Source organism: Danio rerio, chromosome 23, assembly GCF_049306965.1.
Source record: "Danio rerio strain Tuebingen ecotype United States chromosome 23, GRCz12tu, whole genome shotgun sequence".
NCBI classification, from domain to species: Eukaryota; Metazoa; Chordata; class Actinopteri; order Cypriniformes; family Danionidae; genus Danio; species Danio rerio.
In genome coordinates, this window is record NC_133198.1 from 24,655,364 (window position 1) to 24,682,092 (window position 26,729).

General features: G+C 37.0%; 1 protein-coding gene across 5 annotated transcripts in view; it reads right to left on the reverse strand.

Annotated features, from left to right (window-relative positions):
• vps13d (vacuolar protein sorting 13 homolog D) overlaps positions 1 to 19,802 on the reverse strand; it is a 68,519-nt gene extending 48,717 nt beyond the window's left edge. For 3 of the 5 annotated variants that reach the window (XM_068216901.1, XM_073938896.1, XM_068216900.1), the window contains exons 1-34: positions 19,306 to 19,802; positions 17,856 to 18,048; positions 17,684 to 17,761; positions 16,832 to 17,022; positions 16,525 to 16,605; positions 16,321 to 16,437; positions 16,138 to 16,242; positions 15,880 to 16,050; positions 15,480 to 15,580; positions 15,161 to 15,329; positions 14,767 to 14,868; positions 13,972 to 14,176; positions 13,665 to 13,847; positions 13,440 to 13,570; positions 13,251 to 13,317; positions 12,860 to 13,039; positions 12,639 to 12,769; positions 12,404 to 12,536; positions 10,045 to 12,297; positions 9,765 to 9,916; positions 8,599 to 9,681; positions 8,406 to 8,496; positions 8,205 to 8,331; positions 7,928 to 8,108; positions 6,230 to 6,454; positions 4,777 to 4,924; positions 4,437 to 4,650; positions 4,167 to 4,338; positions 2,196 to 2,311; positions 1,893 to 2,105; positions 1,538 to 1,809; positions 812 to 945; positions 559 to 714; positions 280 to 481 (exon numbers count right to left, since the gene is read on the reverse strand). In XM_068216901.1, coding sequence (XP_068073002.1) covers positions 280 to 481; positions 559 to 714; positions 812 to 945; positions 1,538 to 1,809; positions 1,893 to 2,105; positions 2,196 to 2,311; positions 4,167 to 4,338; positions 4,437 to 4,650; positions 4,777 to 4,924; positions 6,230 to 6,454; positions 7,928 to 8,108; positions 8,205 to 8,331; positions 8,406 to 8,496; positions 8,599 to 9,681; positions 9,765 to 9,916; positions 10,045 to 12,297; positions 12,404 to 12,536; positions 12,639 to 12,769; positions 12,860 to 13,039; positions 13,251 to 13,317; positions 13,440 to 13,570; positions 13,665 to 13,847; positions 13,972 to 14,176; positions 14,767 to 14,868; positions 15,161 to 15,329; positions 15,480 to 15,580; positions 15,880 to 16,050; positions 16,138 to 16,242; positions 16,321 to 16,437; positions 16,525 to 16,605; positions 16,832 to 17,022; positions 17,684 to 17,761; positions 17,856 to 17,952 — 7,981 coding nt within the window. In that variant the 5' untranslated portion in view covers positions 17,953 to 18,048; positions 19,306 to 19,802. The remainder of the gene's footprint in view (positions 1 to 279; positions 482 to 558; positions 715 to 811; positions 946 to 1,537; positions 1,810 to 1,892; positions 2,106 to 2,195; positions 2,312 to 4,166; positions 4,339 to 4,436; positions 4,651 to 4,776; positions 4,925 to 6,229; positions 6,455 to 7,927; positions 8,109 to 8,204; positions 8,332 to 8,405; positions 8,497 to 8,598; positions 9,682 to 9,764; positions 9,917 to 10,044; positions 12,298 to 12,403; positions 12,537 to 12,638; positions 12,770 to 12,859; positions 13,040 to 13,250; positions 13,318 to 13,439; positions 13,571 to 13,664; positions 13,848 to 13,971; positions 14,177 to 14,766; positions 14,869 to 15,160; positions 15,330 to 15,479; positions 15,581 to 15,879; positions 16,051 to 16,137; positions 16,243 to 16,320; positions 16,438 to 16,524; positions 16,606 to 16,831; positions 17,023 to 17,683; positions 17,762 to 17,855; positions 18,049 to 19,305) is intronic. The other 2 variants (XM_073938897.1, XM_021469946.2) reach the window with 1 other exon arrangement.
• Positions 19,803 to 26,729: the final 6,927 nt, after the last annotated feature.

Below are 26,729 nucleotides of genomic sequence, written 5' to 3' on the forward strand. Positions count from 1 at the left end.
TTTTAAACGCTTCTATTGTTACAATTGTCTTACAAAATCTTAAAAAAAAAAAAAATTAAAATCTTCTAAAGATTGACTCTTTACCCTCAACAGTTTTATAACTAACTCTAGCAATTTTTTTCAACTTAAAAAAATTAAATAAAAACAATGTATTTATTTATTTTTTTAATTGAAGACATTTCAAATTTAGAATAAAATTGAGCAAATTGAGTAATAGCAATACTCGTCTTTATGGGTGAAGTATTAGTTCCTTTAAAAATGTTTGATCAATGAACAAACCCAGTAAAGCCTCTGTCTTTTGCCGGAAGCTATCCTTTGTTTTGGATGGAGTGTCAGTACTGGCAGTGGATGCTGAACTCTCCGCGTCTACGGCAGTGTCTGAAGGGTTGGCGGATGCTGCAGTGGGAATGGACTTAGCTATTGCCAAGAATAGCTGCACATCATTGTAGGAAAGACGGATGTCTAGAGCAGGAAATTGGATCTGTCGGGAAACCAAAATCTTGAATTATGCATTGATGGCTCTTCCTGACACATGTATCAGTTGAATTCAATACTGACCTCCAAGAGAGGTGGAAAGTCCTCTATGTTGAAGGCATCAAGGAGGCCTGAACTGCTTTGGTACGTTGGGCTTCCACAGAGCTCCATTTGGACATTGACAGGATCGATGATAGACAAAGCGGTTTCCTGCTCGCTCCCCAATCGACAGGAGAAAACCTAAATAGGAAAAGAATAAAAATCACATAAAATTAAACTCTAAATGCTTTAAATCATAGATAACAAACAGTCACAGATGTCCAGGGCCTCACATCACCTCAATGCCTGCTAAGCTGCCAGAGAAAGGCCTGTCAAGAAGTCGAGGCTTGTATGTGAGCACAGTGGTGCCTTTCAGAATGATAGCGTTGGTGTCTAAACAGGAAGAATCTTCAACCACCACAAACTCTGTCCCTGGAGGAAAACAAAAAATATGTCTGGTCACTATGAATTATTTAAAAGAAACTAATACTCTAATGAATCAAAGATGCATTAAATTGACGTTAAAGACATATAATTTAAAAAAAGACTATAATTTCATAGTTTCCAAAGTATTATATAGGTACCTCGTTATTAATGATGTTATGGTTATAACTGTTAATTTAATTACTTCTATAGTCCTTATTTATAAGTTGTTTTGAATAAAAGCACCTTCCAGTAAAGTAAATGCAAATTCAAAGCTAATGGAAAAAGTTACTATTCCCACATGTTTTTATTTCTTATCAGTGAATCTCCTGAACTTATATGGTTGAAGTGATTTTGTTGTTGTTGTTGTTGTTTTGAACTCTGCATGTTTAATAATTTGTATCCTTTTATATATCTACTATGTGTTTTGTATGTGGTAGCCCTTATGTCCAAGACAAATTTCCTTAAGGACAAAAGATAATCTTAAAAAAATTCTTCCCTCTTTAAATCTGAAGCATCCTATTCCGTTTCAATTCAATTTATACGTTTCCAATGGCATGTACATGTTGAAAAGTGCTAGAAATGAACCCAGTATTGTTACCCGTCACATTGATTTTGACCTCCAGCTGTTTATCTTGAGTGACCGGCACAGTGGATCGCTTGGTGACCACGCCACTCTTGACAGTTTTGGGCATGACGGCTCCTGTGCAACCTTGGTCACTGCTGCCACTTGGCCAGCGCTGGTGTGTTGGCGCTGTACCTTTTTCCACAGGCATGTGCAGAAAGTCCTGGACCAGCTGTAGCCAATCAAAAATGAGGAACACTCGCAGATTGTTTAAAACCACTGTGAAGCATGAAGAGTCCCGTGTTGATCTGTGAAACAGGCAAAATACAGAATATAGCATACATTTACTGCTCATATGCAGTTAAACGTGGTTTCGGTAAGGAGTCCTGACCTGTAATGTAGCTCTAGCTGCAGCGAGGCTCGGTTGGTGCCAGTCCTGGATGGCTGCAGAATGCAATCAAACACATTGTGCTTCCCTTCTGTAGGGGCACTGCTGCCAGTTAGTCGAGTGTCGTGGGCCAGGAGTGAATGGGAGACCAGGTTCACAGACTTTGAACCATTAGAGAAACTCTCAAACAGGAGCTTTGATTTCATAAAGTCAAACCTATTTGGAATGAAAGGTTAAGTATGTCAGATATATCATTAGTCTATGAAAAAGTGCAGGAAAATAAAGAATTCTGAATGAACGATGTACCTTGCCAAGGAGCAGTTATGACCTGTGGATTTATGGTTGTCCAGTAACTCGAGACTGACGTCCTTCATGTCCACCAGAAGAGACAGGGATGTGAACACATCACCACTCAAAACGGTCTGCAAGATGACAGTTACATTAATACATTATGGCAGTCCTGCTAAGACCGCACATTACTTCATCTTACAAAAATTAATATAAAATAATAATAATTGTATTTTCTCTGCTTTCCGTCTTCATTACAGATAGAAATCAGGAAGCAACGGAGGTAGAACTAATTACTGAATTTGAGAAACTAGAAAAGCCAGAAACTAATAAGACAGTTTTGTCTTCATTACAGATAGGAACAGGAAGCCACAGGGGAATAAATTACTGAATTTGATTGAGAAACAAACAAGCCATTCTCCATAATATATTTCAGGAGTGTAATATTTAGGACATTAAGTGCAGTTTTTTTTGTATATTACTGTTCCATACAGTTAATAACTGCTAGATAACTGTTAATTACTGGTATTAAACTAAAGTGAATCAACACTGAACTGAACTAAGCTTAATATAAATTATCCTTGCACAGAGATGCTTTTACAGTAGCTTAATTAGTTCATAATTGATAAATTTTATCCAGTAACTAAACTGGATAAAGTCTTTTTAGAGGTGCAAAATGGAAGAATTTGAATTAGTCTCATTTAATGAGGTTTCATCATTCATTCTGTTATTGTCCTGCTTTGTTTATGTAAACCGGTTTTTAATAGGGGAAAGGAGTATGTGATAGTTTTTTTTTTAATTATAGGTGGGCATAGATTAATTTTTTGAATCTAGATTAATCTCTGAATCAATCTAGATTAAAATGGCTCATTTAAATTCTGCTGAAGGCATGCAGAATATATGTGTTATACCAAAATAATGACTAAATATAAGTCTTTGAGAACGGGTTTCTGAAACCAGGTGGCGCAATATACCAGGGGCTCATCTGCTGTTTCCAAAATGCATCACAAACTGGTTCAGAAACTGTTTTACTATGATAATTGGTGATGAAAATAAATGATGTTCAATAAGATGTGCTTGTGTTTACTAACTGTTTATTCAGGTAAACATGAATTTTGAACTGTAGACCTATATAAGCTCAAAACAGCGATATTTGATTACCTTAATGGAATTAAGACATGGAGCATGAATATATTAGTAGCAATAATGAACACCGCAATCAAACTATTAACGTCATGTAGAAATTTTCGCCATATTTTCCGACAAGATCCACACACGTGGCTGTCAGTACAGGACTGCAAACACACACACAAACACATCGTAAAATGCGGAAGTCTTTTCTTTTTATTTGGCGTGCGCTATTAAATTCCATAACACTCTCACCAGTCCTTACTAGTTATTTGCGTCTAATACCCCAGTTTGTCTTGGCGGCATGAATGAAATGTTCATGAGTTAAAGTGAAACTGCCACGCTGCAGTTAAAGTTAGGCATCCTGATTTGATTCAGAAGGGCACTTTTTTCGTCAGACGGCTCACCGGTCAGGTATACATCCGTGCTTAAATATTAGATTGAAAGTCATCATAGCCTGCATTGAAAAGACCCTACTCCCAACCCAACTTTGAGAATAGATTAACAGCGCTATATTTTTTTGTCGCGTGATAAGAGTCTCGCGTTAACGCAGCATGTTAACACAGATAACAGCCCAACATTATTAAAAATATATAATAATTAAACAGTATTTGGCTGTAAGTGTTTTGTACTGGTACCTTAGTTTGTTTGGGCCTGATATAATTATAATAAATAAATAATAAATAATTAGCATACCAATTTAACTATTACTTTTGTTTTATTGGATAAATTAAAAAAAAGTTTTTTACTTTCATAATTTGACTTTTAGAGTTATACCAACTGCTTTATAAAAGACTTCACCAGCAATTATGATAATAGATGATAAACACTGCCCACCACTAGCTGTGGTAACAAGCTTACATATGAGCTGGGGTCCTGAAGATTATAAGGTCTGAGAAACTCCTCCACAGGCTCTCCCAGATTGTGCTCCAAGAGTCCACGGATCATCTGATACCTCTTCAGGTCCAACGAGCAGTGGACAGAAGACAGGCTGCCGTGAATGGACATGTCTGGGACAGCATGACTTAATTCCCTGAGGCACAAATGAAATACACGATAATTTAATTACAAAATGGGAGTATTTTTGGAACGGACAGGAAACAGAAGACTAAATTTGTACAATGGACTGACTTGTCCAGGTTGCGCTCCACTTTCAGCTTCAGATGGCAGCGCTCCTTTAACAGGCTCTCCCCACTTCTACGCACTGAGTAGGATGGGAATACCAAATCTGTTTCTAGATGCTTTCCAGCACTGTCCCAGGGCTCACAGGGCAACCGCTCTGCAGCAAAAATGTCCATCTCTTGAAGGTCAAGTGCTATACAGTCCAGCAGACACACATGGTCTTCTGTAACACATATAAATTAAATTTCTCTGGGTAAATGATACAAACCCAGCTTGGGAATATAAAATGACAACTAATAAAATTTCATTTAGCATTTTTCCCCAGTAATGAAGCAATTTGGTTGCTAACCTAGACCTAGAACATCTCCTTCTGGTATGCATCCGAGACTGGGCTGAGGTTTGCCCAGCATAAATCCAGAAGATGTGCTGAAACTTGTAGGCCTTTTTTGACTAGTCTTCCCAGCATCAGAAGTGAAATGGACATCCTTCACTCGATCCTTCAAGAATGATTCATATTATTAATCAAGTAAAGAGAAACCCAAAAATTAATCTAACACATTCATCCATTACAGAACCAGTAGAGACAATCAGCATTTTCAGAAAATCAGAAAACTTTAGCATCTTAAAAATATTTACATTTTAAAAATATAAATATCAACCAAAGTAAGAGTTAAGTGTGTGCACCGCAGCTGAAATACTGATTCTGAAAACTCACATTGCAATTACACTGAGATAAGGCATTTCATTTAAATTTACCCACACAGTTTGCTAATCTTCAAATGCATGCACGAGTCAGTTTTAACAATTAAGAGCAGTTCACCCAGAAACAACATTCATTATTTACTCTTTCATGTTTGTACAGGTTTAGTGCATGATAAGGAGTAAATAATGTCATTCTTATAATTTTTGTGTGAAATTACAGTGTTAAAGTTCACTGCATTTCGTGCAGGCATTGCTAAAGTGTAATTTACTTAACGTGAGTCATGAAAACAAGATAGGAGAGAAGGAAAACCATCATATTATGAAATAAAACACACATACACACACCAGTTTAGCATGCCCTAATACCTTATAAAATGAGGGATCCTTGTATGAATTTGCATGCAAAATCAAATTCTTCAAAAACAAATGATGAGAGCGATGTTAGTGTTTTTAAACAGTTACTTTTAAAGGGATAGTTCGCCCAAAACTTTAAATTTAAACTTTAAATCAATATTTATCCTCAAGTGGTTCCAAACATTTTTTAATTTCTTTATGTTGAACACAAATTAACATATTAAGAATAAAGCTGAAAACCAGCTAATCATTGAGATCCAAAGTAGAAATAAATACTTGTATGGAAGTAAATTATAGGAGTCAATGGTAACTAGTTTCCATTGTTCATCAAAATATATTTTTGTGATTAACATAAGAAAGAAAGTCAAAATGATTAGTGACAACTAATAGGCGAGTAAAGTATGTCATACATTCGGTTTTGTGTTAACTATCCCTTTTATTAATATCTGACAAACTGCAAACAATTACACAGTTGTGTTAAATCTAATATCAAAGTTTTGGTGGAAAAAATGTGAACTGTACCATGCGCAATAAAGAATGGGACTACATCCATGAAGCACTTTCTCTAAAATTGTTTGAGATATTAAGTCTTAGCTATTAAAACTCAATGATGATTTAAAGTCTTTTCACATAATAAAATCCTTCTCAGATCGCAGCAAACAGTAACAGGAAAAATGCTCCTTAAATGCATCCCACATCTGGCAGATAATATAATGTGTACAGTATTTTGGGATGACAGGACTCACCAGAGAAGGGAAAAAGGTATGTGCCATTGTAAGTTTCTCTACCTTATCTCTGAGAGAGAAGGTGCCACGAGCGCCAGCTGGCAGAAAGCAGTTACGCACTCTGAGTTGGCCCAGGTTGGCCACTATGAGGCGTTTCGAGCGGGAGCTTTCTGGGATCAAGAGGACAGGAGCACCTGCCTCTATGTCCAGCAGCACACGAGCAGCTCGCTGTGGCCTCTCACGCACCTGGAGGATAGACAGTGAATTAACAGCAATCCCCTGACAAGGTTACTAGAATGTCATCATGACTACCTAGAAATAAATGTTATCCCACCACACATCCCGGGAATCTCTTGTGAGGCGCTAAGCTAATTTAGAAATGTTATAAATAAATCATGTTTAATAATGTTTAAAAATTTGTGGTTTGTTGAATTTGTTTTGTGTGATTAAAAATAAGTATTTTCCATTTTTTGTGTTTCAAGTTTCACTTTTCAGTTTCAGCCTTTGGTGAGCATTGAGGAAGCTTAGCCTACTAGTTGAGTATTGAGCATGTAATCAAGAAAATATGCTAACGACTTTCAATACACATATAATGTATCATTACCTAATTTAAAAATATTAATAACATTATTATTCATAATAATAATAATAATTTAATTAAATAAACAATAGTCATTTTAATCAAATATTAAATTATAAAAAAGATATTTAGATTTTTTAAATTGTATTAAAATAAGCTAATAAATACACTAGTGTAAAGAGTAGTTTCTTGTCAGCTTAGTCCCTTTATTAATTCGGGGTCACCACAGCGGAATGAACCGCACATTTTTACGCAGCGGATGCCCTTCCAGCCGCAACCCATCTCTGGGATACATCCACACACACATTCACACACACACACACACACACACATACACTACGGACAATTTTAGCCTAACCAATTCACCTGTACTGCATGTCTTTGGACTGTAGGGGGAAACCGGAGCACCCGAAGGGCGAATGCAGGGAGAACATGCAAACTCCACACATAAACACCAACTGAGCCGAGGCTCGAACCAGCAACCTTCTTGCTGTGAGGTGGCAGCACTACCTACTGCGCCACTGCTTCGCCCAGAAATAAAAGTTACATAATAAAAACGAATATTTTTCTAATATTTTATTTAGACTCATTTATATACATTTTGACCATAAAAAATTGTGCTTTTAATAAAAAAATCAACCAAAATTCCAGGCAATAATGATTGAGATTAATAAATCAATAAAATCAACAAAAAAAAAGCTGAAATAGCTGCAAATATTGCTGCTATCTTATTACAAAAATGTAAAAAGCAGAAAAAAGAGAGTCTGACAGTGAGACACGACAGTGGGCAATTGCTGATTCTCCGCTTGTGGTATTTAGGAGGAGATTAAAGGCAGGACAGACAGCTCAGTGTCCAGTCTCATCACCAGTGTCTCCAGTTTGAAAGAAATGAGTGTTGACAACTACTTCTATAACTCTATCATGTCTCTGCAGAGAAGGATTGAGGGCAGCCAGCTGATCATCCCAATGGCAAGCAGTTATCTGAGCAGCAATAGCTGATTTGTTTTCCCTGGGATACATGCATCATTTGCACTAGACTAGGTTATACAAAAGCACACATGGATGGGCTATGTAAACATTATCTCTCATTCTGTCCAAAGGTTACTACTGAACAAACTGAATAAAAACGGCCCACTTACCGCCTGACCCTCAACGGCTGCTCTCTGCCTGCCCAGGACATCCTGTAGCTGGGTGAAGTGTTGGATAAAGGCCACTACCTCAGCCTGGAAGCGCTGCGTATGGACATACTGTACTGAGGCCATCTGTAGAGACACCTTCATATCATATTCTCGCTGCAAGAAGAAGTCAGTTTCTCCATACCTGAAGATAGAAGCAGGGTCAATGCTAAATCATGGGAAGACAAAATGTGTAACTACACGCAATAAACATGAAATCAATTATGTAATGAGAATATACTTGTAAATGTTATAGACGAGAGCCTCTCCACCCCGTGTTGTAAAACGTTCTCTATATAGATCCCCATGGGGGGTCAAATCACTCAGAGATAAACTTCCCAGACTCCCTTGCAATGCCAAATCTCCATCTGAAAAGTCATATATAAATTAAACAAAAGCCAACATTGGGGAAAAAAGCCTGTTTTACAAATGTTGTACAAACCAATCATTTCCATATGTGTAAACAGTTTAGAGACGCTAGCTTTGGCAAGCTCATTGGTTTTCTTCCTCAACACCAGAGATAAAGAATGAACCTGTAAAGAAAATTGTTGCAAATTTTAGGAAAAAAAACTCTAGTATTTGCTGAACATATGAAATATACATTGTTTTATGAATAAAAATGTTTAAATTCATACCTTTAAGTCTAGCTTTGTATTAACCCCTTCCTCAATCTCTGGATACAAATCACTCAAATCATTGAGTGTACTATTTTCTGGCGAGTGTTCATGCATAGGCTGTAGTGTGGTTGTAGGCACTTTGACTGCATGATTATTAGCAGTAGAGCCAATGCCAAAGAAGTCAAGAATCATGACCCAGGTTTGCAGAGTTATGAGAATATCAAGGCAGTTGAAGTCCACGTCCACACTACGACCGATGCTGCCATACCGTGTCTTAAACTCAGGGTGCCGCCTATCAACCATTAAGACATTGATATGTACCAAAGAGTCGTCAAAGTCTGGCCGTGGATGTGGAGATGGAGTTTGGCGGGATGGGGATGGAGGTGGTGTGCTGGGACACTCTGCATCCTTCTTGCTCTTACGACTGGATGCAGATGGCGTGCTGGGATGCCTCTGATAAAACTGGAAAACATTCTGTGCCTCTTCGAATTGAGCTGGAAGAGAACGGGGCATTTCAGTGTACAGAACATTGGATGCTGTCGGACAAGACTGTGACAGGTATTCCTTTGGACTAAAGGTGGAAGGCTTTGGAGCACCTCTGGACACCATGAGGTGTTTGTATTTTGATTCAGGGTTTGGCTCTAGCAAGTCTTCCATTAACAAGGAGTGAAGGGCTAGTTGGATGGAGATTGAATGAGGATGATCTTTGGTGAAGTCCCCTTCCAGGTCTTGAAACCGTAGACTAACCAACCCTTGAGATCCTTGGCTGAGGTCTCCACTTAACTGCACTTGCAGCTCAGAGACTCGAAAGGTGGCCCTCACTTGGGTAAAAGAAGGAGGCTGGAGAGGAGGGCTCTCATTATGCAGTGGAAGTGTTGCTGAAAGAGATGATGACAGTGTAGAATAAGACACTCCACCATGAGGAGGGTCTCGGGCAAAGAGCCCACCTTGATGATCAGGGAATCTGTGTGGTTTAGTGGAGGAGGGTGTGGGAGGTGGTGGGGTAGGTGGTTGACTTGGGGTTACTCGTTGATCTTCAGTGAAGGAGAGATTATCGAGAGTCTGAAGGACCTGTTCATACACAGGCTTGCAGAGACATACCTGAGGGAAAATATGTCAAATTAAATATCAAAGTTGTGTATATGACAAATATTCAGCTGTTGTGCTATTTTGTGGTTCTTTACCTGAACAGCGTTAACAAATTTGCCTTCTACTCTTAATATCCCTGTGCTCTGGTAAGGTTCATCACAAGACAAAAAGGTAAAGGTAGAGTTTTCGTCAACAGGGACTTTCTCGACAGTGAGCTGGATTGTAGCATCTTTTAAAATGTGAAATGCTGAAAAACAAAGAAAACATAGAAACAGTTTTAAATGCCTTAAAGCATATATTAAAACATAAAGGATAAAATAAGGTTTAGTGAATTCCCAAAATTTAACTCAAAACAAAACAAACAAAAAAACTTACCTTTTCCTCTGCTAATGTACTCAAAGAAGTCATGTCGTGTAAACTGTGGCTCATTCAAACTAATGTTGCCACCATGAGAAGGTGAGGGTCCGGAAGTGGTGCTGCTGTTGAGTCTTGCTCCTTTCTTTAAAAACAAGTTGCTTGTGTTCACTGAATAAAGTCTTATATCTTTTACTTCAACTTGTAGTTTCTCCCTTTCTGAGTCTTGCCCTGTAACAAAGTTCTGAATTTGTATGCTCCCTAAATGTCCAACTAGCAGCTCAGGGTGACCAGGCTTTCTAGGAATTGACACAACTGGGGACTCTATACTAACATCTAGAGTCAGCTTGACCAGAAAAGAATCTAAGGCTGGTTCTTTTTCAGGGTCACAGAAATCATCTTCCTCGAATGGGTCAAGTGTCCAGTTGCATTGACTCTGCCTCCTAGATCTTCTGGATGGGTTGTCAAAGAGAGACACCATTCCACTGTACTCTGCTGTTTTCGTCACCAATACAGTAGAGACCTTTGTAGCAGCAGTCTTCAGCATAAACCTGAAGTTATCCTCTACTTCATTTGCTGATAAACTGAGCTCTTTCAGGAACTTTGCTGAGTGGTTATAGTGTAAAGATGCCATCTGAAGTTGAAGGGAGCATTCTCCTTGAGATTTTTCCATAAAGCGGAAACTTAAAGCTTCGGAAGGAGTCATGCCAGCAATAGGAAAGAATGCCACACCATCTGTAGCGGTGCTGTCCTCTGCACTTCCAATACTGACCACAAACTGACTTCTGCCACCTTCCTGAGTCAAGTCCACAAGCTGAATGCATCCTAGAGAACCATTGACATCCAACCGACTTCCCATTGACACATTGACTTTTGTCCCATTTATACTGGCCGTAGCAATTTTCATGCCTTTCTTCTCACCTCCCAAAACAGTACCAGTTGTAACAGTTCTTAGAAGAAGTAAGTTTAACCTGTGAATTTCAACAGTCAGTTCTTTGTTCTGGACATAAGTGGATTGATAATTCTCCTCATTTTCTTCTCCATTAGGCAGAGGTGCTATCTGTTGTGTTGGAGAGCTTTCTTCTTTAGGGAAAGACTGCTGAAGGAATTTTAGAAGCTCTACCATGGTTTCAGGGTTAAGGATGATATCCAGGTTGTTGACCTGCATGGAGGTGACTTGAAGTGAACTGTCCAAATTCATAGAGGGGCAGTCTGAGCTGATAAATTGGTATTCCAACTTAATGAGAGCCTCCTGGTCTCTTAGTGGAGAGCCCCGTGGAGATGCTTTGTCAAAAGCAAGATCTGAAGAGTTCCTGTGCAAACCTGGTAGTTCTGGAGATTTATTGTCTGGTGAAACAGGGGATGTAGGCTGGCTCTCTCGTAGACTTCCAGTAGGAACATCAAAACTTAAATGTTTATGAGATGCAACAAGAAGATCAAAGTCTGAACCATACGTTTGCAATGTGTCCACAAGATAGAGGCCATGAACTGTGAGGGAAACCATTGCGTCATAAGGCCGCTTCACAAAATGTGCATTTGTTCCAAACACTTTCAGAACAGAAATATATCGTCCACCACTTTCAATGCCAAGCTGCATGTAATTGATATTAAACTCTACCAGAAGAAGTTTAGATTCCACAAGCACCTCTCGAGTATGCTGCTCAAGTGTCATCACACTCTTGGTAAGATTTTTGTCAGAACCCTGAAGCTTCCAATCACTATCTTCCCTCTGAAAGATCTTCTCATGGCGAAGTGTAAGAGGGTCAGGAGATTTGAGATTTTCCCCATTATTGTCACCTTCATCTGCCCCTGAATTACCAAGTCTAGCCAGGCAACTTCTCAGTGCAGTCATCTTCTCCAGGTTGATGTGCACTTTGAGGTCTGGTAGTGTTCCTGAGAGAACAGCCCCTGGAAACTGAGGGTCTGAGGTGTATCGCAATCGTTGCTCTAGCTGTAGTAGGACATTGAATTTCTCTACCACATGTGTGGGCCCCACATCGCTCTCCTGAAGATGCTTCCAATTGTCTTTATAATGACCAACCATAATCTGAAGGTCATTGAAAGATAAGGAGTACTTTTCATACAGGTTCCTACTGATAATTTGGGCACCTTCTGATGATTTAACGCTGCTGAAATCACGGGGCTTCTCCTGACCTTTGACATCCACCTCTTGTTCTGGAGGTGGAGACGCAGGTGGTGTTGCTAGTGGGGTCTGGAATTCTTCATCACTTTCTCCTTCTGTCTGAGAGGTCTTAAGATTTGTTTTATGATCTTCTGTGGAAACAAAAATAAAACTGTCACAATTGACTATAAACTGCAATAAATTATTAACACATAAAAATATAAGAGCATAAAATTTGATTTGACCAGAATCAGTTACCTTGAGAATTAGTAAGAAGAATACGCCCAAGGTCTACAACAACTAGCATGGGGTCTTCAGACTGAAAATCATCCGGGAAGATGACTTGAGGGGCACAAATATCCAATTTCATAGTCCAATGTTTACTGTTCTCCTGTAAAAGGAAAACACATCAGAATTATGAAAACATTTCACAATTGATTTACTATAATAAATGAATGAGTATTGACTGATTGTAATTTATTTTTTCTCGTACAATGAACTCTCCAACAAGCAGCTGATCAATGGTTTGTCTGATTTCTGCCTTGGTTTGCATCTTCAGCTTGTTATATTGCCTCCTGGCTGCTTCAGCCACTCTCAGCTCTAACTCAGACTGATATCCAAACCCTGAAAAATATCACGTAAACCATATTGAACAGATATTTCACAAAAGCAATTCAAACTAATTTAAGAGGGATGCTTATCTATAATACAAACCCGAAGTGTGGACCCTTCCTTTGTAGAAAAACTCTGCCACTTTCTTGATAGCCTGAGGGTTATAAATGATATTAAGAGGACTGGTATTGACCTCTAGTCTCCTCTCAAATTTGCTCCTTATTGGATTACGTTCATAAATCATCTCAAAGACGGGAGGCGCTGATGATTCCACATCTGAAGCTGAAAAAGGTCATAAAAATAATTATAAGTATATAAATACATATTTTGAAAAGTTGTAGCCAATGATATCTGTAGTAGAAAAACAATATGTTGTGAAAAAAATGTTTAACAAATTTTTTTTTGCTCTAACAGGTTTGGAACAGTAGAGGGAGAGAGAATAATATTTTTTTTTTGTTTTTGGGATGAACTATCCCTTTAATCAATTACTTACCCGGATTGCTATATTCTGTGCTGTTAGTCTGGCCAAACGGTTGATTGATCGCAACAACAACCTTGTCCTTAAATGAAAAGTAATGATATGAAATCTATTATAACATTTCTATTTATGCCAAGTATCATTTCAACACAAGAAATTACTGATCTATAGCACCAAGCAACTATAAATGTATGTAAATCTAACCGGTTTTGGAGAAACTAGGACAGGAAAAATTGAGCCCTGGGTAGTGAGATCACGAAGAAACAGCCCACCAAGTTTTACTGTGAGCAAGGATGACTCAGAACGAGGTAGAGACTCAACTTCAATCTTCACACCTGCAATGCAAAATAGAAAATGTGAAAATCAACATCGAAACTGACTCAACACCATTAAAACATTAATGCAATAAGAAGTAGATACTGTAAATACCTGAAAATTCCAGCTGAATGACCCCACTCTCGCTCAAAAGAGGTTTATTTTTGTTTTCATGGTACAGTGTGACAGCTGCTTTCTCAAGCTTAAAGTCCAGCCGTGCAAAGAGATGATCCCTTCTTGTAAAGGTATTCAGTGTTTGTGAATCCTCCAAAGGGTCAAAGAGATCATCTGTCTCAGCTGTTTGAAGAAGACAGATGTCTTGTTACATGGTTCATTATACTATTTGATACAGATTTCATTTCCAAAAAGCACTGCATGTAAAATTATGTTAAACCATGATAAGCATAAATAGAAAACTGACCAAGAATTTCCCACTGTGCAGTGCCTGGTAAAAGCTCATCCGAAACCGGCTGTCCATCTGGCCCTCTTTCAGTCCCCCCATACCAACCACCCCAGCCTGGGAACCAAGACTGTAGATACTGAATCATTCCAGAACTCCCACTTTTAGGTATGGAGCCTGAGGGAGAAGTGGCTGGGGACTCATTTATTAGAGGTTCCCGTAGACTCTAAATGGATGAGAGGTACGATTCAAATTATTAATGAGTGTTTTTGGGTTACAACAGTGATCATATTAAGAGAGAAAGTGAAAGAGAGAGAGAAAGTGAGAGAAAGAGAGAGAGAGAGAGAGAGAGAGAGAGAAAGAGAGCTTTGAGTTTATTGCCAATACAGCTTCTCTGGATAATTCCATGGCAAAAACATATCAAGTTTACAAACATTTGATAAATAATACTTTTATAATGTTGTTTTATAACAAGAAGACAACATTAACATCAATAAAAAAAATACAAAAACAGACTTAAATAAACTAAAACAGTTTTTTAATATTTACTTTTTTAATAAAAAAAATTCTTATTTTTTAAACAATTTTACAATTTTTTAAGAATTTACATTTAAAAACATTTCATTTAAAATCTCTCCAGATACAAATCTTTTTTTTTTTGATACCATTAAAAATAGCTATTTCAATATTGACATCTTGTTATAATATTGATATTATATTTATTCTTCATAGGAAAAAAAGGATAACATTTCATAACATCAATACCATGACATTTTCAAAGACATACAAGTAGGATAGAAAGTAATCTCAGCTTGCCTCAGCAATTTCCTCATGCTTCCGGAAGGAGACATAAACTGTCTCCCGGAGAATCTGCAACTCCTCCAATGTCTGTTCATCTTCAATCCTCTCCATCTCACTCTATTAATGTGAAAGACAGAGTAAGTTTTCATATTGATGAACATCGAAAACATAAGTCCAAGGCACAAAAAGGATATGATTTCATTGTTTATCTTCATGAATCCCTTACCCAAAGAGCGCAGACACATTAACTACCCCTGAAGCACTTTTGGTTTGATTTTGTTTTTAAGTTTTAATATAGTTTGAAAACCATGCAAACTGATAAAACATGCAAAGCTAAAAAGCTCTTTAAAAATTATGACAGTATAGGTTTGTTCTGAAAACCCTTCTATTCTAAGTCTATAATTCTTACCTCCTCCTGTGGACTCAAAGTAACTCCTTTAAGCCTCTGGACATACAAGCTAGTGTAGAGTTTAGCATCACGCGCCCTGTGTAGAGCAAAATCCCAGCTTCCATGTCGGCGCTGCTTTCTGATCTCATGCAGGTTAGCATTAATGGCAAACATCCACCACTGTCGACAGCTTCAACAATAAAGAAAACATTATTCTAGAGAACAATACCATTGTCAAACAAAGGATTTTTCAGGTTTTAATCAACATGACCTACTGAGAAGCTTATTTCAAAACATATTTGGCTTAATTGTAATAAAATGAAAAAATAAATCTCCTTACTTTCCAGAAATAGTAAGTTTAGGTCTCCACTTTCGAAAAAGCATCTCCTTTTCCCGTCGGTCCAGTTCTTTGAGGAATGCCATGATCTGCTGATACTGAACCTGTTTTCAAACACCAGTTTATTCATTTGAGCTTACAAGAAAACAACCATAGAACACAGACTCTTCATATTTAGTGCATTTTCAATATACCTCAGAATTATTACATTTATACAGTTAGAGAACAAGCAGCAAGCGACTTCAGTATTTTGGGTGTTTACTTTATAAGCAGGCATAAAAAGGAACAAAATACAAATCAATCAAAGAAAAAAAAAAATCGATCTAGTTTACATGTTATTTCAGTTTAAGATTTAATAAATGCTGAAATTATATGGCACAAACAGCCTAAAGGAAGTTGTTACCTGTGACAGACGCAGAGAGAGGGGTTCCAGCTGCACTTGGCCCTCAATGCGAGGTGTGTTACGAGATCGTAGTGGTTCTTTGGAGGCATTCCTCCTCACCAGCACAGAGGCACATACTGGCTCAAATATATACTGATGTTCGCGGCTCTGCATACATTTACTCATCCGCTCCTGGAGCAGAAAAATAGTTTGCAAAAAGATTTACCTCAAGCATTAGTCAATGCGTCATTAAGTGTCCTAATAGTGTCAGCAATCTACCTGTATTTCTGATGAGGGAAGATCTCCAAGCATGGTGCACTCTGTGTCCCAGTAAACACTGAATTCACTGATTTCCAGCTCCTTCTGCCGGATAAGCTTTTGTGCCTGTAAGTGAAAAGCATATATTTTAAAGAAATGAATTATTTAACTTAAAGAAGGCACAGAATAATGTGAATAACGCACTGGTTCTTTGGAGCAGTTCTGTGCGGATACATTCTTGATACAAACACCGAAGGCATAGGGTTTCTCAGGGTTGGAGAAATCATCTTCAAATCGTAAGTGGACACCTTGAATTTTCAACTAAAAACATACAGAGAAATAATGAAAAATTATTGTTTTTCTGAAATTAAACCAATACAGCACCAAAGTGCAGGAAAAGAAAATTACCTCAATATTTTCAACGATTCGAGTCACAACAGATGCTGTGACGGAGTACCAGTAGGATTCACCCTTCTGCTCACATTCACTCTGGAGGAATATTTAAAGTATGCAAAAAAATTATGTTTTTCAATTGAAAATTTTATACATTACAATAAAGTGATTCATCAATCAAAGTTTAGCATTCTCATTTTACTAACAAAAATAGCAAGAAATAAAATGACTGCAAAAATAATTAACAGAAGTAAAAAAAAAATAATAATAACATCCCTGTGAATGCAATAAGTGAATGCTGATATTTCCTAGCAGCCTGTACCTTCCACTTGTCCTCTAGTGCCTTGAGCAGCTGTTTCTTCTGCTCTCTCTCAGCTTCTCTTTCTTGCACCTCATCATATTCCTGTGGGAGGGCCGGGCCGATAATCAGGTTCAGCTGGGACATGCAGATGACCCATGGATCACTGTGTGGTCGATAAAAGGGGATCTGCAGGGTGATCTTTCCAATGACACCTGCAAAGAAATACATTATGTTCATAAACAAACAATGTGTGCACTACTGATGGCAAGTTTAGTAAGGCTTTTATTAAAGTTTAAAAAGAGCAGAATGTTTTTGAAATATGAATCTTTGTAATATTAAAAACATCAATCCTAAACCACTTCATCCTTTCTGAACCATTGAACGAAAGTCTAATATTTAATATCCAAGTTATAAATAAATATCAATACCATTGAGCAAGTGATAATACCTTAATAGGTATATACAATGCAGATGTCATAATAATACTTGACAAGAATATCCAGAATACTCTACTTTGACACAATCACTAGATGTAAATAGAGTCTTAGATGAAAAAAATACCAAATTAAAATACATTCATAGAGGATTAATGGCAACTATGTAATCAATAACCTAGCTCACTTGCTCAAAGCTTACTCCATTTTAAAGTGGCAACCATGCTGTAATCACATGACCACCCAAATACTACTCATTTATATCATGGCTTCCTGAGGTTACCTAATATAAAACACTTCACGTTTGATGAATTAGGGTCACAGTGATAGGCGCAGTATAAAGTCCAAGGTGACTGTCATATCAGCTCAAAAACAAACAAATTAATTACTTAACCTTTGACCAGTTACAATAAAGTCCAGTGTGTGGACTGACACTGACCTGCTTTGACCTCAAAAGGCAGATCAAATCCTCGTAGTGCATCTTTTCTTAGTGGAAGGTTCTCCAACTCTACTGCCCCTAAATTGAAGCAAAATGCAAAGTTCACAAAATGATACACAACAGAGACAGCACACTCTGATGAGCAAAGTCTAAAACAAAAACATTCAAATACCTTTGAGAAGAGCAATGGAGAGCTGGTCAGTGTTAAGATTGCTCACATATTTGCCTAGATATGTGTTGAGCACCCAGGCAACAAGTCCTTCCAACATTATAGGAAGGAAAGAGTGCGCTGGGATTATTCAGTCAGAGTAAATCCCAGCAGGCAATGAGCTTCACAGTTAGTGTTCACTCCATTCATCTGAAGGCTGAGGAGTCAAAGAGACACAAAAGTTACATCTTATAACTGCAGCAGAGCTTCCCAATAACTACAACAATATTCTAACTAAAGACACAATTTGGTAACTTTATCAGATGATTCACTAAAAAAGACTATTATTAACACATAATATGATTTTGATTTGCAAGACTTTATCAGGTTTATATGTATATATTTAAACAAAAACAATTTTGATCCAGGTGCTGTTGTCTGTCCCCCCAACTACATCAGAATGGTAAAAATACTTGCTATCTGTACATACAGTAGACAATTAACAATAAGCTAATAATAATAATAATAATAATAATAATAATAATAATAAATATTAGTATTAATATTAATAATAAGTACATCATGGACATGATTAGAACACTTGTACCGTAAAATAAATGGGAAAGCAATTTTATCTATCAGTATTACTTTGTTATAGTGGTTAAACAGAAATCCTTATGAAAGTGACTTTTTCATATATTTAAGTCTCAAAGTTTATATTTTTTTCAGTTTATAACTGTAAAAAGCCACAATTTCCTTTAAATTTTGAAGATAATATGTTTTTGTATTCTATTAACAATAAACATGTATATTATTAATTCATGTAATTTTCACTTTTCCTGCAATAATCTGCCATTTAAGGTTTATGACAGTAGGAAATTTAATTTTAAGGTCCATCTTGAAAAAAAGTGGTTAACAGGTAATACATTGATTCTATTCAGTGCAAAAACATTACTAAATTAAAACATGATACATACATCTAATTGAAATTTAAAAAAATTCATTTTTGTTCTGTAGATTTTAGTTTCCTGGTTTTGGGCAACCATTTGGGCTTTGCATGAATTTGATTTATGAAAATAAATAAAAAACAAATAGAAAAAACATACGTTGTTGTCAGAAATAAAAGACTACACATGTGATCGCCATGGTAATTTAAAGTGAAATACAAATAATTTACATTTGTAAGTTTGCTAGGCACCCTCTAGTGGACCATTGCCCCCTAGAAAACAACCACTGCCCTAAATATCTACACAACAAACACACTAAAGTGATTAGTCTACATGACCATTTGAACAGGAGAAGCATAACCTAAGGAGCTGCCAGGTTCAGTAAGCATTCATTTTCTCTGCAATTAATCAATATAAGGAAAGTGAAAGTGAGGATGTCATTCTGCCCTACAACCCATGAGGGTGAGACAAAACAACGACTGCATTTTCATTTTAGCGTAGACAAACATTATTAACGAACAACTTACCATTGTTATGAGAGCTGCTGTTCCTCAGTCAACCGCAGTCTATAATCATTTCAGTCCAGATAAAGTTAAGATCACCGATGTCCAAGCCAATAAGCTCTCCTTGCTGGTTAAAGAGAAAGTAAAATATCTTCTTTCTTTAAAAAGAATATCCTTACATAACAAACCGCAGCTGACAACCACAACCAAAAACACACTCGTCTCTGTGTGTATGTGTGACGAACTAAACAAGCCAACTCTGTGTGACTCAACAGCAGTGACACCGGGGCAGCGTTAGCATGAGTGCTCGTCCTTTAGCACTGCACAAACAGCCACCTGCCAACTTTAAAACATGACCAACAACCGGGCACAGTGCGCGCTCAAAAACCGTAGATTAGTCCTCCACCGGTCCGGGTATCAAGCGAAATAATCCCTGATCTCTAAGCAGTTTTGTTGTGGGTCCTCTGCGTTCAACTTCCAACATGTCAAACTGAATTCACGAAATGCTTCCTGGAGCCTGCAACGCTTCCGGTCACGTGCCAAAACAAAAGCGATGTCATCATGTTACATCTAGCGCTTGGGGGTTTATTTGATGATAATTTGCATAAATCGGCGTTCAGCTGTTTATCAGCAGTCGTGCTTATTTTTAAATATTGATGAACAGGATACAAAAATAAATCACTATATCAGATCGACCTGTTATGTAAACTTAAGTAAACGCGTCATACTATTGGTTCAGTTTTCAAGACTGCAGTTCTGATTTCCAGCATTGGAGGGCGGCAGAAGTGAACGTTTAAGTTAGTTGTTTACCCCACGGCTGGCATTCAACTTAAAAATGGTCAAATTTCAATGTTTTGTAAACAAATAATTACTATCAGTTTTTTAATGTTGTTATATATTTGTTTAAATAGAACAACAGCATGAATAGTTTTTAATTTAAGAATATTTTTAACTAGCATGGAAAATACCATTTAACTTGACACAAATAGCAAACAATTACAAATGTGCTCTCAGAATGCCTCCAAATTATCGTCAAACCTCCAAAAAGCAGAAGCAAATAGAATATATTGAAGTAGTGCGGATACATTTTTGCCAAATATGTCAAACTAACTGTATGAGATCGCTTGAATAAGGGCATTACAATATTAGGCTAACATAATAATATATTTTGCTGTACTATCTTTATTTAAGAATGACAGTAATGCAACTTAAAGGTAGCTTTTACAGCTCAAAAAAACAAGAAAACACTTTAGTTATTCATGATCAGTTGTCTATATCTGCCATTTACAAGTATAATTTAAATGTTCCATATTAGACCTTAGTATATAAAAAAATTGTGTGTGTTTATACGAGGGTTGAAATTTCTTTATTGTATATTGTATACAGACAGTAGCTACTACTAAAACCAGTACAACTATTACCAATAGAATACTATTATGTGAAGTACACAGTAAAAAATAGCAAATCAGCAGTTTTTCATATTTTGTCATTCATGTTTTTTTATTATTATGGTTTTGAATTGCATTATGAGACATTGATCTATCTTTCAACAATATTTTACCTTGAAAAGTTCGAAAAAGTTGCTGTTGTATAATACGGTACAAAAACTTGTCCGGTACATTTCTAGTTATCTAAATATTTTTGGTAAACATTATTTTAAACTACTGACATGTCAATAAAATTCTCTTTATTAAACTGACCTGGACAGCATCATCAAATAAATACAGTGTCAATTCTCTAATGTTGATCCTGGACCATCATCATCATCATTTATGTTAATAAGAACCATCATCATCGTTTAAATACGGTATAAATTTACCAATTTTGATCCTGAAACATCATCATCATCGTTTATGTTGATCCTGGACCATTATCATCATATATGTTGATCCTGGACCATCATCGTTTATCTTTTGTCCTGGACCATCATCATCACCGTTTATGTTGATCCTGGACCATTATCATCAATTATGTTCTTCCTGGACCATCATCATCATATATGTTGATCCTGGACCATCATCATCATCGTTTATCTTTATCCTGGACCATCATCATCACCGTTTATGTTGATCCTGGACCATCATCATCATATATTTTGATCCTGGATCATCATCATCATTTATGTTTATCCTGGACCATCATCATCATCGTTTATGTTGATCCTGGACCATCATCATCATCGTTTATAGTGGTCCTGGACCATTATTATCATTTATGTTGATCCTGGACCATCATCTTCATCATTTATGTTGATCCTGGACCATCATCATCATCGTTTATGTTGATCCTAGACCATTATCATCACTTATGTTGATCCTGGACCATCATCATCATCGTTTATGTTGATCCTGGACCATCATCTTCACCATTACGTTGATCCTAGATCATCATCATCATCGTCATCATCATTATCATTTTAATACAGTGTAAAACCACTAATGTTGATTCTGGATCATCATCATCATCGTTTATGTTGATCTTAGACCATCATCATCACTTATATTGATCCTGGACCATCATCATTATCATATATTTTGGTCCTGGACCATCATCTTCATTTATGTTGATCCGAGACCATTATCATCATCGTTTATGTTGATCCTGGACCATCATCATCGTTTATGTTGATCCTAGACCATCATCTTCATCATTTATGTTGATCCTAGACCATCATCATCATCATTTATGTTGATCCTAGACCATCATCATCATCATTTTAATAAAGTGTAAAATCACTAATGTTTATCCTGGACCATCATCATAATCATCGCTTATGTTGATCCTGGACCATCATCATCATCATTTATGTTGATCCTGGATCATCATCTTCATTAAGTTGATCCTGGACCATCATCATCATCGTTTATGTTGATCCTGGACCATCATCATCATCGTTTATGTTGATCCTGGACCATCATCATCATCGTTTATGTTGATCCTAGACCATCATCTTCATCATTTATGTTGATCCTAGACCCTCATCATCATCGTTTATGTTGATCCTAGACCATCATCTTCATCATTTATGTTGATCCTAGACCATAATCATCATCATAATCGTTTATGTTGATCCTGGACCATCATCATCATCATTTATGTTGATCCTGGACCATCATATTTATCATTTAAGTTGATCCTGGACCATCATTATCATCATTAACATGATCCTGGACCATCATCATCCTCATTTAAGTTGATCTCGAGCTGGGATCTCGAGCTGTTGATCCTAGACCATCATCATCATCATCATAACCGTTTATGTTGATCCTGGACCATCATCATCATCGTTTATATTGATCCTGGACCATTATTATCATTTATGTTGATCCTGGACCATCATCTTCATCATTTAAGTTGATCCTGGACCATCATTATTATCATTAACATGATCCTGGACCATCATCATCCTCATTTAAGTTGATCTCGAGCTGGGAATCGTACTCGGGTCGCCATGAGCATCTAGGTGCTATATGTGGATGCACTAACTACTAGACTATTGGCGCCAACATCATCATAATTTTTGTTGATCCTGGACCATCATCATCATCATCCTCATTAATGTTGATCCTGGACCATCACCATCGCTTATGTTGATCCTGGACCATCTTCATCATTATCATCATTTATGTTGATCCTGGACCATCATCATCATCATCATCATCATCATCATCATCATCATCATTTATGTTGATCCTGGATCATCATCATCATTTATGTTATTCCTGGACCATCATCATCCTCATTTATGTTGATCTTGGACTATGATCTTCATCATTTATGTTGATCCTGGACCATCATCATTATCATTCATGTTGATCCTGGACCATCATCATCCTCATTTATGTTGATCCTGGACCATCATCATCATCATCATCATTTATGTTGACCTCGAACTCGGATCGCTACGAGCATCTGGGTGCTATATGTCGACTAACCACTAGACTGTTGGCGCCGACATCATCATCATTTTTGTTGATCCTGGATCATCATCATCATCATCAGCGTTGATCCTGGACCATCTTTATCATTGTTTATGTTAATCCTGGACCATCATCATCTTTATCATTTAAGTGGATCCTGGACCATCATTATCTTCATTATTTAAATTGATCCTAGACCATCATCATCATCATTTTTGTTGACTCTGTAGTCTGTACCATCATCATCATCATTATTTATGTTGATCCTGGACCATCTTTATCATCATTTATGTAGATCCTGGACTATCATCATCATCACCATCATTATTTATGTTGATCCTGGGCCATCATCATCATCATCACCATCATCATTTAGTTTGGTCCTGAACCATCATCATCATCGTTTAATTTGATCCTGAACCATCATTATCATCCTCAGTTATGTTGATCCAAAACCATCATCATCATTTAGTTTGATCCTGGACCATCATCATCATCATTTTTGTTGATCCTGGATCGTCATTATCATCATCAACATTGATCCTGGACCATCATCATCATCGTTTATTTTTATGCTTAACCATCATCATCATCACCATCATCAATCATCATCATTTATGTTGTTCCAAGACCATCATCGTCATTTAGTTTGATCCTGGACCATCATCATCATCATAATTTATGTTGATCCTGGACCATCATCATAATCATTATCATCATCAACGTTGATCCTGGACCATCATCATAATTTTTGTTGATCCTGGATCATCTTCATCATCATCATTTAGGTTGATCCTGGACCATCTTCATCATCATTTAGTTTGATCCTGGACCATCATCATCACCATTTAGTTTGATCCTGGACCATCATCATCCGCATTTATGTTGATCCTGGACCAACATCATCATCATTTTTGTTGATCCTGGACCAACATCATCATCATTTTTGTTGATCCTGGATCGTCATTATCATCATCAATGTTGATCCTGGACCATCTTCATCATTGTTTATGTTGATCCTGGACCATCATCATCATCATTTTTGTTGATCCTGGACCATCATCTTCATCATTTAAGTTGATCCTGGACCATCATCATCATCATCATCATTTTTGTTGACTCTGTACCATCATCATCATCATCCTCATTTATGTTGATTCTGGACCATCATCGTCATCATCTTCATCATCATCACCATCATCATTTAGTTTGATCCTGGACCAGCATCATCCCAATTTATGTTGATCCTGGACCATCATCATCATCATTTATTTTAATCCTAAACCATCATCATCGTCATCTTCATCATCATTTTTGTTGATCCTGGACCATCATCATCATCATCATCATCATCATCTTCATCATTTTTGTTGATCCAGGACCATTATCATCATAGTTTCTTTTAATCCTAAACCATCATCATTTTCATCATCATCATCTTCATTTTTGTTGATCCTGGACCATCATCATCGTTTATGTTGATCCTGGACCACCATCATCTTCATCATCATTAACCTTGATCCTGGACCATCATCAACACCATCATCATCTTTTATGATCATCCTGGACCATCATCATCATCATTTTTGTTGATTCTGGGCCATCATAATTTTTTTTTGATCCTGGACCATCATTATCATCATTAAAATGCAGAATATATTCACCAATGTTGATCTTGGACCATCATCATCATTATTTATGTTGATCCTGGAACATCATCGTCATCGTTTATTTTGATCCTGGACCATCAATATCTTCATCATCATCGTCATTTATGTTGATCCTGGACCATAATCATCATCGATTATTTTGATCCTGGACCATCATCATCCTCTTTTATGTTGATCCTGGACCATCATCATCATCATCGACATCATTTAAATACAGTGTAAATTCACTAATGTTGACCCTGGAGTAAAGTCTCATAATGCAATTCCCAAACATAAATACGGAAAACACACAAAATACTGAAGCTGTTAATTAACAGGTTTTTTTTTTAGGTAAATGAGCCCTAGTCAATAATTGTCAATAGATAGTTGGGCGTTTGCATTTAACTTTTGACAGAGTTGGATTGAAGGGAGTGAAAGAATATTTTATAATACTCTGGCACAATAATTTGTTCTTGTTTATTGTTTTTATGCATTTATGCACTAAGTATACAGTATTTCTTTTAATATGACATTAAAAGAAATATTGCATTATTTCTAGACCTCGCTCATTTATCTATTCCTTGCTGTTTTTTGTTGATGTTCTTGCATCTTTAATTACTGAATTTACAGTACAGAGATGGCATAACTTTATAAGATCTGACCACATGCACTAAGCAGAGTAATCCACGCAAACCCTACATCTAGTGTAATCTGCACAGGCCTTCCAGAGGCTGCAGTTTTAGTTATTCCACCTTCCCCCTGCCTGTTTCAGATGCAAGTAGGCATCCAGGACTGTCATATATCTTGAGATAAAATACGCCAGTCTGCTGCCAAGCACACAAAATAACAATAATCCCAGCACATGTGGAGCTCTGCACCCCCCTGTCCGGTCGTGTGCAACCACATAATCCCAGGCTGCTTACAATAGCAGAGAGGGCCATCTGTTCAGCTCATAGGCCTTTAAAACAGCACATCTGGCCAGTGGAGTGGGGGCAGCGATCCTCCCTCTCTCTCTCACTATAAAACTCTTCTTTTCTGCCCTCCCATCTGAAGTTCACTAATGAGATTAGATGTTCTGCCATACTGTATTTTTACTCAGCATGTTCATTACAGAGATTACGACGATTACTGATATCATATTCGTCTATAAGCATAAATGTCTCTTTCTGAAGTTAATATTAAGTGTGCAGTTGTACAATTTAAACTGAATATAACTGTATATCTTAACGTATGATAAATTGATGCTTGTAGACTTATTTTAAGTTACCATCCCAAAAGCCAACAAAAATATAGCTGCAAGGAGCTATTTTCGGGGCAAAGCAGCCCAGTGGCCACATTATAAACAAGCACAGCAACAAGCTGCAGAGCAACTGGAAAATTCTATAACTTAGCAACCTGGTCTGAGGCAAATTTGGTGGAAATTAGGCCAACGATCTATGGAGAGTTAAAAACAAACAATTTTTGAACTAATTCAAAATAATGAACAGGAAGGCGTTTCAATTAGGGAATAAATTATATCAATGTTCTCTGTATGATCCAAGGAATCTAGCAAGACCAGCCTCATGACATTTTATACATGTAGTTTGAACAAACAGCAAATGGTATTTTTTCAGTGTACATTCTTATAATTTGCTATTTATCCCTTATGTGCTGTTAGGGATGTTTTCATTGACTCAGTGCTAATTTTGAGTCTTAATTTGGTCACAATTTTATCTTTACTCAGAAATTGGAATGATATTCCTACAAATCTTATTTTGACATATTTTTGGATTTTTATTTATTTATTTAAAAAATTCATGCTGGGCAAATTGACTACCATTTCGTTATGTTGGTGGCTGTTTTTTCCCCAATTACTTCCATTGCAATGACCTTTTTTATT